General features: G+C 36.6%; 1 protein-coding gene across 1 annotated transcript in view; it reads right to left on the minus strand.

Annotated features, from left to right (window-relative positions):
• LOC139722215 (intraflagellar transport protein 172 homolog) overlaps positions 1-14815 on the minus strand; it is a 107776-nt gene that overhangs the window by 3897 nt on the left and 89064 nt on the right. The window contains exons 34-35 of the mRNA XM_071633526.1: positions 2817-2972; positions 1722-1820 (exon numbers count right to left, since the gene is read on the minus strand). Coding sequence (XP_071489627.1) covers positions 1722-1820; positions 2817-2972 — 255 coding nt within the window. The remainder of the gene's footprint in view (positions 1-1721; positions 1821-2816; positions 2973-14815) is intronic.

Here is a 14815-nt window from a genome sequence, read left to right on the forward strand (position 1 = left end):
CATGTGACTGAATACGTCACGGACAGAGTCTGCATAGAAATGTGCATCTTTTTTTGAGTATTGTGTTTGTCACACTCCAGATAACTATTTTACATAGAGATCTGTGTGCACTTCATGCTTGCTGATTATATGCCACACACGTGCCTGTCAACGTGTATCAATGCGGTAATACCCCCCATGGTTTTTCTGACCCCTTGAGTGCCTTTACAACCTCATCGCTAATCACTATTACCTTTTTCAAGATGAAAAATTTATCACAGACTTAGGGACGCCTTTTGTCTCAGGCATGTTCATATAGACACCTGTGAATAACTGTGATATTGAGAGCACTGTAGTATCACAGTGCAATGCTTCCGCTGACATACAGAATGCACATGCTAGAAAAGTCACTCACTCATGAAATCTGTGTGGACTGTATAAGTGCATTCGCATGTGCCCAATGCTGAAGAATACATCTCATCATCTTATCACATGCATTTGACCACACATGTTACATTTCTATGGGTGCTGGAGAACACACACAAGCAGAGTGAATACCTCAGTGCAAGAGAGTATCTGTGGCTGGCTGTGGTTTTGAATTGATCAATTACTGAATTACAGATGTTGCTTCAGAAATGCAGGATACGATTACAAACTCAATGCCACACACTATTTATGTTCAGATTTTTCACTTTTCAATCCAAAATCGACCTTTGAAAAGTATTTAAACTTTTACTATCTTTCCTGGCATACAAGTACATGAATAAAAAATTTGTCGGTGGAAATTTATTTTCTGTACATCATCCAGAGTGTTGACACTTCTTGAGGTTTTGAAATTCATAATAATGACAATCTAACCCTAACTTACCTGGGGGGGGGGGGGGCATAATGGCCCCCCCTTCGACGAATTCCGCGACCATTCCGGTGCGCAAAATTTTTTGACCGCGCCACTCGCTGACTTTTTACTTTCAAGTCTCGCGCAACTTTTGAGACCAAATTTGTCGCGCCTGGGCATATATTTGAATAATCAATTAATTTGAAATAGAAAATGCAAATTTTTTGAAAATTGAACTGAACAGTCTTGTAGATTACATCCGGCTTTATGTTCATGCAAAATTTTTTGGCGATCGCGCGATCAACGGCCGAGATCTGAAGGGGGGGCCATAATGCCCCCCCCCCCCCCCCCCCCCCCCCCCCCCCCGGAATTCAAGTTCGCTAAATAGCCCAGGTACAAGTGTAAGTTAGGGTTAAGTTTGCATCTGGTAGGGTAAAGACATATCATATCCAGCTTCAGAGCTCTGTAACTAAAATTTTCTTCAATCTTTCTGGGGCTCGATAAACATAAAAAGAGAAGCAGAGATTCTCCACGAGTACAACCACAGCAAGATACTGACTGAAAGCCATGTACTACCTCACCTTGACCTACGACATGCTTTGATTTATTTTGATATGTGAAAACAGCAATTTACATCACTATGACGTTTTAACTTACATAAGATGCTGAGCAGTCTTAATCAATGCAACTGTACGTTTCTTTATTGCTTTTTCAATATCATTCTTTAGTTCAATTTTTATTCTACCATTCATACACTGTACCTCTACATCATGGCCTATTTTTCACAGGACCTCCAGATGCACAAGGTTGCTTTTATGTACGTTCCTCCACATGTTTCTTGCTTTATTGCAATTGGGAGAATTGTAATAATGAGAGAGATGCACAGAGTTGGTGCAGCTTGTCTCACCTGTACATGCTGCTTCTCTGGTAGGGGTACTTCAAAGGGGATGTCAGTATCCTGGAAGTCTGTGTTGTCAAGGATGTCCAGACTACCCTCCTCAATGGCCTGTGAATGGAAGAATTCTTTTCATTACTTCCTCTACTTGGTAATTAAAGGGATGGTATAGATTTGGTTGAGATGGTGATACAGATTTAAACTTTTATGAGATAATTAGAAACCACTTATATGAAATATGAAAGAGCATACAATTCTAAGAGGAATGAAAATGTTACATTTTCAGCCATTTTAAAATCACATAAACTCTTTATTCCTCTTCGAATTGTATGCTCTTTAATATTTCAAACAAGTGGTTTCTATATCTCCCACAAAGTTAAAACCTGAATCTCCATCTCAACCAAAACTATACCGTCCCCATTAGTCTTAATGTGCCCAGGCCCTATTAGCTTAAATTGCCATGCTTTTTTTTACCCCCTCTTCTGCATTCGATCAGCAATCCATCCAGATTGAACCTAGATGTAAAAGTTAGCAAGCTCCCTTCAGAGAGTTTAACAGAAAAGCCATATGAATGCAATAAGGATTAGCTAGATCAGTTAATCCTTATACACTGAAAATATATTTCAAGACTTCCTTTATGGAACAAATTATTCATTCTGCTGTTGGAAGACATGTTTCAGGCATATGCTTTGTTTGGCTGGTAATAAGTGTTTTGCTTGAGTCAACTTTAGCAATTGATCTAAATGTCTTTAATACAAGTTAATAAACACACACACACACACACACACACACACACAAGACCCCCTCCCAAAAACACAGGCACTATGGAGGATCTAATTAGCATCTTCTATTAGGCGATAACTTTACTAGCCACATCAAGTGTTCTATTTCCAACTTTCTAACACTAACCCTTACAAAACAAAACAAAAAAACCTCATTCGATTTACATATTAAATGCACAATAAGCACTCACTGAATGAACACATTTTTTCCTCATGCATTTGATTTTGCTTTTGATAAATGAGAAACAGAATTGTATACGACACAGATGGTGCATCTTGGGTCAATGAACTAAATGGTATGACTCTTTTAAGGTCCTGGTCTTACCTCTGTGAGGTCCAAGAATCGGTTGAGGAACACGAAGGCCATGCTGTACATGTTCTGGGACCTGGCCTGCACCCCAGCCTCGTAGAAGGCCTTGTCGGCGGGGACGATGTCCGAGTGGCGCAGCAGAGAGATGGACAGCTTGGCTGATATTGCCTCCTGGATGTCCATACAAGCAAAGGGGTCATGGCTCAAGATTAAGCAGGGCAATATTGCTGGGTGCATTGCAAGGTGCATGAGAGAGTTTGAATACTATTTCTATCCACCTGTAGCATATGGTTTGATGATCTAATGCCTTCATCAAACTTTAAAATCTATTATCAATGATGACTCTTCCTCACTAGGAAAGAAATACAGAATATGCTCACAGTCCAATGAGGATGTGCTTTTCTCTACCTCTCCATCTCTATTGTGAACATCTATTTTGCCTCTATCCATCTTCCTTTCTATGAATAATTTATGTATGCATGGGTGTCTGTATGTATGTATGTAATCTACCCATAGATGTATCTATGTATCTATCTATAATTCATGTATCAATTCATCTGCCAATATCTTATAATTATGAACATAAGCAGGTTGTGTTTTCAACTATATCTTTACTACCACGCATGTCAAAAGCAATATGTAGGGTACTAGCTCAATATCATATTAACTAGATATATCGCTACGGCTACTGATATGCCTCCGCCATAATGCATGGTTCTGGTCTATAGTACAATGTCTTGACAATGTGTGATGACAGTTTCACACAATTGGCAAAATATTAAAATGACAGGTTTGACACAAATGTGCTGAATGTTCACTTTCCTAGAACTAGGTTCAATTGGATGAATGATTAAAATGTCAGAGTGCAGGTATTTGGGGAACTGATGATTTTTTCTTGACTTTTGACCCTTTTATAAGTTTATGCATTGAGTAATTTTCAAGGTATTGAGAAAAAGTATAATTTCAGTATCAAATGGGAAAATAGCATTATCTAAACCTGGCCTTTCACCTTTGACCTCACAGTTCCAAAGAGAATCACTGTTAGGTTGAGCATGCATGAATATGTCAGTTTCATGATGATACCTCGAGTTACAGTGCTGATCGCGTTAAACTTACTACGCGTAGAACCGCGCATCGGTAGCGCGTACACAAACACGTTTCAACGCGAACGCACCGACCGGCGGATCTCCTCCGGTGAAATTGTCTAGCGCCATCTACGGCGCCTAAGTGAAAGCATCGCGTGTAACTGCAATGCGATTTTGCGCCGCGCAAAATGTCGCATTGAAACAGAAGAGAGTGATTCACTTAGTTTTTTACACTCGTAATGTTAAGATATTTGTGAATAATTGGTGCCTTTTCTTTTCGCTCGCTTTTCAGCCTCTGAGGACGGAATTCACGGCAACAGAAAATAAGTGTCTGGTAATATAGATAGTCCGGGCTTTCAGTTACATAAATAACCTGTTGATTCGTTGTTGTTCTACATCGATTTATAGACGTTTTGCACTAGTTAATTAGCCATTTATATTGCTGTTCCAAACGGTCTATCGAATTTATCCTTCGTGGTTGATTCTCAAAGTTAAGAAAACAAGGTGTCAGAACTGTTTTTATCATGTCCGTCAGGTAAATCGTTACACATCTGTATTTTTTTTTTCTCTAAAACGCAAACAGAAGGAAACTGACCATGGAAATGAATTTATTTTATCAGTGGTAAATGAGCAAAGAAAATCGGACGCTATCACGATAGAATCCGATTTTCTTTGCTCATTTTTCCGCTTATACATGTTTTCTAAAACGTTGAAACTTAATTGCGGCACCTCCTTTTCATACATTTAAAAAAAAAGTTTGAAGGAAATAAAGGTGATCTTCTGTCTCACGAAGCGAGGGAAACGCGATAAAATGAATACGTTTCGGCCGCGAAGTCTGCTATAAATAGCCGTCGGCTGACAAAGTAGTATTCCTTTTGTTTTGTTTTGTTTTTTGTTTACCTCGCTTCGGGAGACAGGAGATCAGCTTTATTTCCTTCAGTTTCTACACGATGATGAACATCTTCCCGACAAAAAAAAAAAGAGTCAACAATGAAAAAAAAAAGGCTGGTCAGAAAATGTTTTCCAAGTGAAATGATTTATCTCTTGGCTATAACTTCTTAGTTTTTATTAACTTAATATGACGTTGGAATTCGTTGTATTTTTGTTTTGAACGCGTTGAGTTGAAATTTATCTCGTTTTCTTTTTCACAAAAAGGTGTTGACGTTTATCTGATTTTTATCGTGTTACGACAATTATGCGATCAATCATTTAAAAAAAAAATCATTATTATCTCTTTGATCTCTGTTTCCGGATGATGTTAATTTCGAAAGGTTTATTATTCCCAGGGTTCGTTATTCCGAAACACGCAAATTGCGAATACCGATAGCTATATTCCTTAGTTCGAAAATGGAAAAGGCTTCCTTCATTCGAACACAATTTTAGGATGTTGCAATTGTCATTTCGAAGGTCGATTGTCGTTTCGTTAGTCGTTTCGTTGGAGTTTCGTTATTCTATATTAACAAACCTTCCCTTATTTTTCGACTAATGAATAGCCGGAATAAGCGAACCTTTGAGATAACGAGCATTCGGAGAACCTTTGAAATAGCAAACATTCGGAATAACGAACTGAAAGCGAAAAAAAAAAAACACCAAAAAAAAAAAAAAAAAAAACCAATACCCGGAGAAAGCGCTGAAAGCGAACGCCTTCGAACTTCTGACGCCGGGGCAACAGCTATCCAGGAGTGCACGTTCAAATGTTTGTGGCTTTTTTTTTTGTCGTTCGCCAGATTATGTTATAAAGTTTGTTTTATTTTGTTTTGTTTGGTTTTTGTTTTGCTATTAATTTGTGATGCCATGAACATTCCAGTTGCTGTCACTATTCCTGTTACGGCCGAACTTGTACCTGTTATTTACTTATACACGTAAGTTTTGGGGGTTTTTTTTACATTTTTTTTTACTGTTCGAAATTTATCATTCAAATAATGATTTTCCGTTGGTTCTGAATTCTATATTTTACTGGAACTTCATCAATTTGTGTTTGTGTTACTTTGGATACTTACTTTTTTAGTGCCATGTAGATATTTGAAATTGCACATTTCGTATATTCTGATATTTTTTCCGCCTTGACATGAAAACGCTGTTTTATTTGGGTTGCGCCCATTCCAGAAACTGATTAATTAGTGTAAACTGTAGTACTCTGGTATTATGTATTCAAATCTATTTCAAGTGAAGTTAAGCATAGATGTCTTTGTTATTTTGTATTGTTTTTTTTCCTAATTATGTTAAAGCTCTCTAAAATCAGATATGTAGAAAGGCAGAACTTTTGTAGTGCTGTGAATTTTATGAATGGGAATTTATACCTTCTTTACATTCAACCGTTTGATATGACTACAACGAAATTTAATTGTTTTTAACGTAATGTTCGTTTAGATATTATTGAGCTGTCAATAGAAATGTAGACATAAACAATTATTGTAATAAATTTTAATATATTTGTTCACTGTAGCTAATTTAATGTACATTTGCGATAATTAATGTACATCTAAAAGAATTTAAATGTTTTCGATTCAATTTACTTTAATAACAGAAAAAAAGTGGATTTATGTCATCATTAGCTTACCGAGTCCTCATTTGCAGAATACAAATCAAAGTTTCCAAATATAGAGAAATTAAAAGTCCATGACTTTTCTTTCAAGTGTGATTAATTTTTCACTATTTTGCTTGGTCAGGTTAGGTTTATCAAAATCGGGTTGATCTCAGGGTCGAGTACTCGTGCAGCGAGCCCAAAGTGCCAGTTTATTTTCGTTATTACTTTTCGTTATTAGAAATAAAAAAGTTCATATTCTCAGCACCGTTTCTCTTTCATTTATCTTCCAGGCTTTGGTGTCCACATTCGAGACCCTCACTCGACATCCTTACTGACACTGGCACAACCGTTTGCTACACTGGCATGCGCAACAACAAGAATTCCACGCTTGTTTTTTTATGAACTTTTAAAAGGTGGCAGAGAGGGGACCGTTCCGGCCAGCGGGTCTGTGAACAACGGAAACCAATGCAGCATACACACCCAATCTCATACAAATACTTTCAATTGTCGACACTTTTTTTTCCAAAGCTTTTTCGTGTAAATTATGTCGTGAAAACAAGGACATGGGTCCAGCAGTTTTACAACTTTTATTGGAGTATTCGATTGGGTTTAGTATTATTATTATTACTATTCACTTGTTCTCAAACCCTGTGTCGCTGAAGGTCCCCGTCCTGGTTCAGAAAACCAAATTACCTTGGTGTCTTTCTGGGGTTTTTTTTCTTCTGGTTTTTTGTTAGCTTGTTTTTTGGACAGACTGTATTTTATTGCATATTTTCTTCTGGTGAATGTCTGTTAATGTATACACAGTTAGTATGTCGAAGTGGTCATTTTTATAAGAAAACCAACTGTCCATTCCGATATTGGTGATGTATTATTTTTCTCCTCTAAGCTGAAAATGTGTGATAAACAACTTTTACCTATATACAAATATTTCTATTGACCACAATACAATTGTACAATAATTTCCTGTCAGAGTTCTACATTTTCTGAGATGAAATAGATAGTGAATATCTAGTTTCTATTATATGTTTCGATTGTTTTTTTCCCTAGTCAAGTAAGTCCTTTTCGAATTTGTAACCTTTCCACATTTTGCTAAGCCTATACATTAGAAATTCAAGAACAATTAGAAAGGCTACGAATCCTCATGCAGCTGAAAATGCGTTGATAATATACCGCTTTTATCACTGAATACTCTTCGCATTTTTTCAGCTTTTTTGATATTCAATTGCTCTATGAAATTTTGATTAAAAAATTATGACTGAAGTATTCATGTATACATCTCGTATGACAGCCTGCCGTACGCGTTAATTATTAAGTTCCATGTAATCCTTTGCGTTTTATGCTTATTGCAACTAGGCGTTTATTATCAGCAGACGGGTGAACATGAAATTACAGTCATGACTTCTGATATATTGCATTTTATACGTACCTCTGTAAAGGTATATGTTACAACTGTCGCCCTTTATAAAACGGAGACTACGTACTCTGGAATACCAAGTATTTTTCTTTAAGCTGATCATAAAGTTATGCACAACTTCCGAATGACAGAATTCGAAGTGCTTAATGTTGATTGAGGTTCTTCTCGACGTTTTGACAAAGTGAATGAGGCATAATTATGACTGCGTTATGAATGATTTTGTTTCAATGCTTATTTGTCACTCCTTCCATTTAACTGGTTTCTCTAGACAGTACTGATTTCAACTGACATCTGCATATTTCCAGCTTCCATGCTATGATTAAGAGTAATTGAGAAATCATTATCGGTGTAACATGATAGATACATGTATTCGTAAAATCAAATCTTTCTCTTTTCCAACAAGAGTAGGTCCTATACATGTACATCGACATTGTCGGTAAAAAGAAGAAACAAAAATATGTCGTTTTTATAATTTGATATTATTACAGAGTGTAAATACGATATAATGTAAAATGTATGATAATATGGTTACAGAGTGAACATTTTCAGTACAATGATAGAATAGAATGTGCAATTTAATTAATTTTCTCTGTTATTATATGCATAACACTTCTTTCATAACATAAAATTACAATCAGATTGTACTTACATGTATGATCATATTCAAATACTTTTTACAAATTTGGATGAAGGTGTCCATATTCAAACTGAAACATATAAGTCAACATAAAGTGATAATAAAATAATGTACCTCGTGTCCTATTTTAGGCATTTCATTTAATCGCGCTGTGTATTCTACGTCACATTAGCACCAACAACGATGTTTTGACGAGTCCATCCCCAGGTACTGATAAATATCTAAGGATTCCTGGAAAGTCCAAAGCAGGGTAGCGACTGGATGGTAGTGTTTATTATCATGTTGACATTTTTAGATTGGTCTAAACGTAACATTAGATATCACCTACGAATCTTGTATTGGTTCTTTATGCATTTCAGACGCATGCATTCTCGCTATAATCATCAAAACAAAGTGAATTAATGCGTATATTTGGATTACAAACAAAACAAAGTGTGCATAAACATGAACAAACATGCTTCATAGTGCAAGACGGATTCTGCCTGTCTGTGCCTTGCGTGATTTCTAATTATAAGTTCCTAAGTTCTATTATGATTCTATCGGCCTGTATGTTTTTTCCCCCTCTATTGTATCTATATACGATCGTGAAAAATCTGTCGTATGACGTTAAATTTAAAAAGAAAAACAAACGTCTGCATTGAATAAACGTCCACTTGTGTTTAGATAATTAATGTACGTGAAGCCCGTATTTTCGCATAACCAGAAAAGGTAATAAAGAATGCAATTTCCGTTGTAACCACCACAGAGTTTGAATGGACAAAATGTGAATAAATACGCTCAACTGAGTGTGAAACGACTACTGGGCCTACGTGTGTCTGGCTTGATGTCTAAAGTGTTAAAGGTATCGATTGAACGCGTGAATATGCGTTAATCATCAAAACATGTAGATACACATGCTAGATAGAAATGACATCGCCGAAGTAACAGGAATTTAAAGTGTCCCTGATTCAGTTATGATTGAAATATATCTATTAGAGTGCATTTGTCAACACTATAAAGCATTTTTGTGTACTAAAAACATACAGGCCACATACATCGCCCCCCTTCCCGCCCCACCCTTAACACTGACAAGAGCGTTTCGGTCTCTAAATAAAATACACGTACTTTTGGAATATTTTTGTGCTGAGCGAATTATGATTTTATGCAGATTGATGCTAAGAATGGGACATCCAGAAAAATTAATGTGGCAATACTTCCTTGATGACATCTTCTTCTTTTTTTGTACCACTATGAATTGGAAACTGCCGGCCAGAGCCTTTTCGTAATGGAATACTCGTATATGCATTTCAAGAGGCAGACATTCGGTTTACAACAGCAAAAGAAAATGAATAAATGCGTATTGTACTTCTCTTATATAACCGCTAGAAAGCCTGTTTGTGTTCGGATGTATATACCGATGATACCTGGTCATCAGGGAATGATAGACCTATACTGGACCTTTCTGTTTCTGGCTTGATGTCTTAAATGTTTACATGATTCATTAGGATAATGAGAGTTTTTAAAGTCTCTAATAGAAAATCGCGGAAGATCTTACAGTACGCACGATAGATGATTGTGAATCCAAAATAAATAAATAAATAACCGCCCCCTTGTGTCTAAATGCATGTAAACACAAAACGCGTCGATTCGCACTCTCGCAAATAAAGTTATCAAATGAACGCATAAATATGCGTAGTTACAATCACAACGTGTAGACACACATGATCAATAGAAATTACATCGACGAAGTTACTGGAATGGAAAAGGTCCCTGGATCAGTAATAAATGATTGAAATATAATTGTCATCTATTAAAGAGTGAATTTGTCAACACTAATAAGCATTATTTGGTAACTTAACTCATGTAGGCCATTTATGATATTTTGCTGGTGTAAAGGATTAGGGTTAGGGCTAGGGTTAGGGTTGGGATTAGAAAGATATTAATGTGGCAAATCCCTTTTGTAATGGAATACTTGCATATTCAATCATTTCAAAAGGCAGACATTCGGTTTCGAACAGCAAAAGACAATGAATAGATGCGTATATGCTTCTCTTATAAAACCGCTAGAAAGCCTGTTTGTGTTTGTGTGTATATACCTATGTGAATAAAACTGGTCAACAGGGAATGATAGACCTACTGGACCTATCTGTATCTGGCTTGATGTCTTAAATGTTTACATGATTCATTAGGATAATGTGTGCTTTTATAGTCTCTAAAAATCGCATTTTTGTGCATAAGAAATAACCGCCCTCTTGTGTATAAATACATGTAAACACAGAACGCGTCGATTCGCATTATCGCAAGTAAAGGTATCAAATAAACGCACAAATATGCGTACACTGTAGTTACAATCACAACGTGTAGATACACATAATTAATAGAAATGACATCGCCGAAGTTACAGGAATGGAAAATGTCCTTGGATCAGTAACAAATGATTGAAATGTGATTGCCACCTGTTAAAGTGAATTTGTCAACACTAAAAAGCATTATTTGCTCACTTATATAATAGTAAGGGCCATTTATTATATTTTGCTGTTGTAAAGGATTAGGGTTAGAGCTAGGATTAGGGTTAGAGCTAGGGTTAGGGTTAGGGTTAGGGTTAGGGTTAGAAAGATATTAATGTGGCAGATCCCTTTTGTCATGGAATACTAAGTCTTGCATATTCACTTCAAAAGGCAGACATTCGGATTGCGACAGCAAAAGACAACGAATAGATGCGTATAATGCTTCTCTTATAAAACCGGTAGAAAGCCTGATTGTGTTCGGATGTATATACCGATGTAAACAAGGAAAAGTAGAAATTACGCGGTGCGAAATATATGTCCCCGCCGGAAGTAGCATTTTGTAGCAAAATGTACAATACAGGTCAAAAATCAAGGTCAAAGGTCAAAGAAGTCAAAGGTCAAAATTCTGTGTACAAGTTTTGAAGCCCTCACCTATTGCCATCACATAAAGCAAACGGAATCGAAATCGGGTTAGAAATGGCGAAGGAGTAGCATTTTGTAGCAAAATGTACAATATAGGTCAAAAATCAAGGTCAAAGGTCAAAGAAGTCAAAGGTCAAAATTCTGTGTAGAAGTTTTGAAGCCCTCACCTAGTGCCATCACATAAAGGAAACGGAATCGAAATCGGGTTAGAAATGGCAAAGGAGTAGCATTTTGTAGCTAATGTACAATATGGGTAAAAAATCAAGGTCAAAGGTCAAAGAAGTCAACGGTCAAAATTCTGTGTAGAAGTTTTGAAGCCCTCACCTAGTGCCATCACATAAAGCAAACAGAATCGAAATCGGGTTAGAAATGGCGAAGGAGTAGCATTTTGTAGCAAAATGTACAATACAGGTCAAAAAATCAAGGTCAAAGGTCAAAGAAGTCAAAGGTCAAAATTCTGTGTAGAAGTTTTGAAGCCCTCAACTAGTGCCATCACATAAAGCAAACGGAATCGAAATCGGGTTAGAAATGGCGAAGGAGTAGCATTTTGTAGCAAAATGTACAATATAGGTCAAAGGTCAAGGTCAAAGGTCACAACTGAAATTCTGTGTAGAAGTTTCAAAGCTCCCATGTAGTGCTCTCATATAAAGCAAACAGAATCAAAATCGGCTCATAAATGACAGAGAAGTAGCAAATTGAACATTTTGATCACACACGGACGCACACACGGACACACGGACGGACACACGGACGGACGCACGGACGGACACACACACGGACACACACACGTACGGAGCCCGTTTCATAGTCCCCTGCTCGAACTCGTTCGGCGGGGACAATAAATAGTCAACAGGGAATGATAGACCTACTGGACCTATCTGTGTCTGGCTTGATTATTCATTTGTGCATCAAAAAAAAAAAAAAACAAAACAAAACAAAACACCCTCCAGTGTTTAAATACAGTCATGTATACGTATAGAACGCGTAGATTTGCATTATTGCAAGGAAAGGTATCGAATAAACGCATATTTATGCTTAATAACCACAAAAGGTGTGGATACACATGCTCAATAGAAATGACACCGCCGAAGTATCAGGAATGGGAAGTGTCCCTGGGCGAAGGGGGGGGGGGGGGGGCGGTGTACATAATTATGTGGCCTATATAGTTACCAAAAATGCTTTATAGTGTTGACAAATTACCTAATTCACTCTAAAGCATTCGCATTTATTATCTTTTGCTGTTGAAAATGTTTCGAGTTAGGGTAAGGGCTAGGGTTAGGGTTACAAAGAACAATGTGGCAGATCCCTTTTGTAATGGAATACTTGCATATATATTTAAAGAGGCAGACATTCGGTTGCAATAGACAATGAAGAAATGCGTATGCTTCTCTTATAAAACCGCTAGAAAGCCTGCTTGTGTTCAGATGTATATACCGATGTAAATAAACCTAGTCAACAGGGAATGATACACCTACTATATAGACCTATCTGTATCTGGCTTGATGTCTTAAATGTTTACATGATTCATGAGGATAATGTGTGCTTCTATAGTCCCTAAAAATCGCAAAGTTCTACAGTACGCACGATAGATGATTAATTTTTCTGCATAAAAAATGATAACCGCCCTCTTGTGTCTAAATACATGTAAACACGGAACGCGTCGATTCTCATTATCGCAAGTAAAGGTATCAAATGAACGCATAAATATGCGTAGTTACAATCACAACGTGTAGATACACATAATCAATAAAAATGACATCGCCGAAATTACAGGAATGGAAAATGTCCCTGGATCAGTAATACATGATTGAAATATAATTGCCATCTACTAGAGTAAATTTTCAACACTAAAAAGCATTATTTGATAACTTTACTCATATAGGCCATTTTGCTGTCGTAAAAGATTAGGGTTAGGGCTAGGGCTAGGGTAAGGGTTGGAAAGATATTAATGTGGCAAATCCCTTTTGTAATAGAATACTTCTATAATTATATATTCAAAGAGGTAGACATTCGGTTGCAAAAGACAATGAAGAAATGCGTATGCTTCTTTTATAAAACCGCTAGAAAGCCTGCTTGTGTTCAGCTGTATATACCGATGTAAATAAACCTAGTCAACAGGGAATGATACACCTACTATATAGACCTATCTGTATCTGGCTTGATGTCTTAAATGTTTACATGATTCATGAGGATAATGTGTACTTCTATAGTCTCTAAAAATCGCAAAGTTCTATAGTACGCACGATAGATGATTAATTTTCTGCATAAAAAATGATAACCGCCCTCTTGTGTCTAAATACATGTAAACACGGAACGCGTCGATTCTCATTATCGCAAGTAAAGGTATCAAATGAACGCATAAATATGCGTAATTACAATCACAACGTGTAGATACACATAATCAATAGAAATGACATCGCCGAAATTACAGGAATGGAAAATGTCCCTGGATCAGTAATACATGATTGAAATATAATTGCCATCTACTAGAGTAAATTTTCAACACTAAAAAGCATTATTTGATAACTTAACTCATATAGGCCATTTTGCTGTCGTAAAAGATTAGGGTTAGGGCTAGGGCTAGGGTAAGGGTTGGAAAGATATTAATGTGGCAAATCCCTTTTGTAATGGAATACTTCTATAATTATATATTCAAAGAGGTAGACATTCGGTTGCAAAAGACAATGAAGAAATGCGTATGCTTCTCTTATAAAACCGCTAGAAAGCCTGCTTGTGTTCAGCTGTATATACCGATGTAAATAAACCTAGTCAACAGGGAATGATACACCTACTATATAGACCTATCTGTATCTGGCTTGATGTCTTAAATGTTTGCATGATTCATGAGGATAATGTGTGCTTCTATAGTCTCTAAAAATCGCAAAGTTCTATAGTACGCACGATAGATGATTAATTTTCTGCATAAAAAATGATAACCGCCCTCTTGTGTCTAAATACATGTAAACACGGAACGCGTCGATTCTCATTATCGCAAGTAAAGGTATCAAATGAACGCATAAATATGCGTAGTTACAATCACAACGTGTAGATACACATAATCAATAAAAATAACATCGCCGAAATTACAGGAATGGAAAATGTCCCTGGATCAGTAATACATGATTGAAATATAATTGCCATCTACTAGAGTAAATTTTCAACACTAAAAAGCATTATTTGCTCTCTTAACTCATATGGGCCCATTTTGCTGTCGTAAAAGATTAGGGTTAGGGCTAGGGCTGGGGTTAGGGTTGGAAAGATATTAATGTGGCACATCCCTTTTGTAATGGAATACTTGCATATATATTTAAAGACGCAGACATTCGGTTGCAAAAGACAATAAAGAAATGCGTATGCTTCTCCTATAAAACCGCTAGAAAGCCTGCTTGTGTTCAGATGTATATACCGATGTAAATAAACCTGGTCAACAGGGAATGAT

This window comes from Diadema antillarum, unplaced genomic scaffold, assembly GCF_040938485.1.
Source record: "Diadema antillarum isolate AM-2024a unplaced genomic scaffold, OU_Dant_1.0 scf00000161, whole genome shotgun sequence".
Classification (NCBI taxonomy): Eukaryota; Metazoa; Echinodermata; class Echinoidea; order Diadematoida; family Diadematidae; genus Diadema; species Diadema antillarum.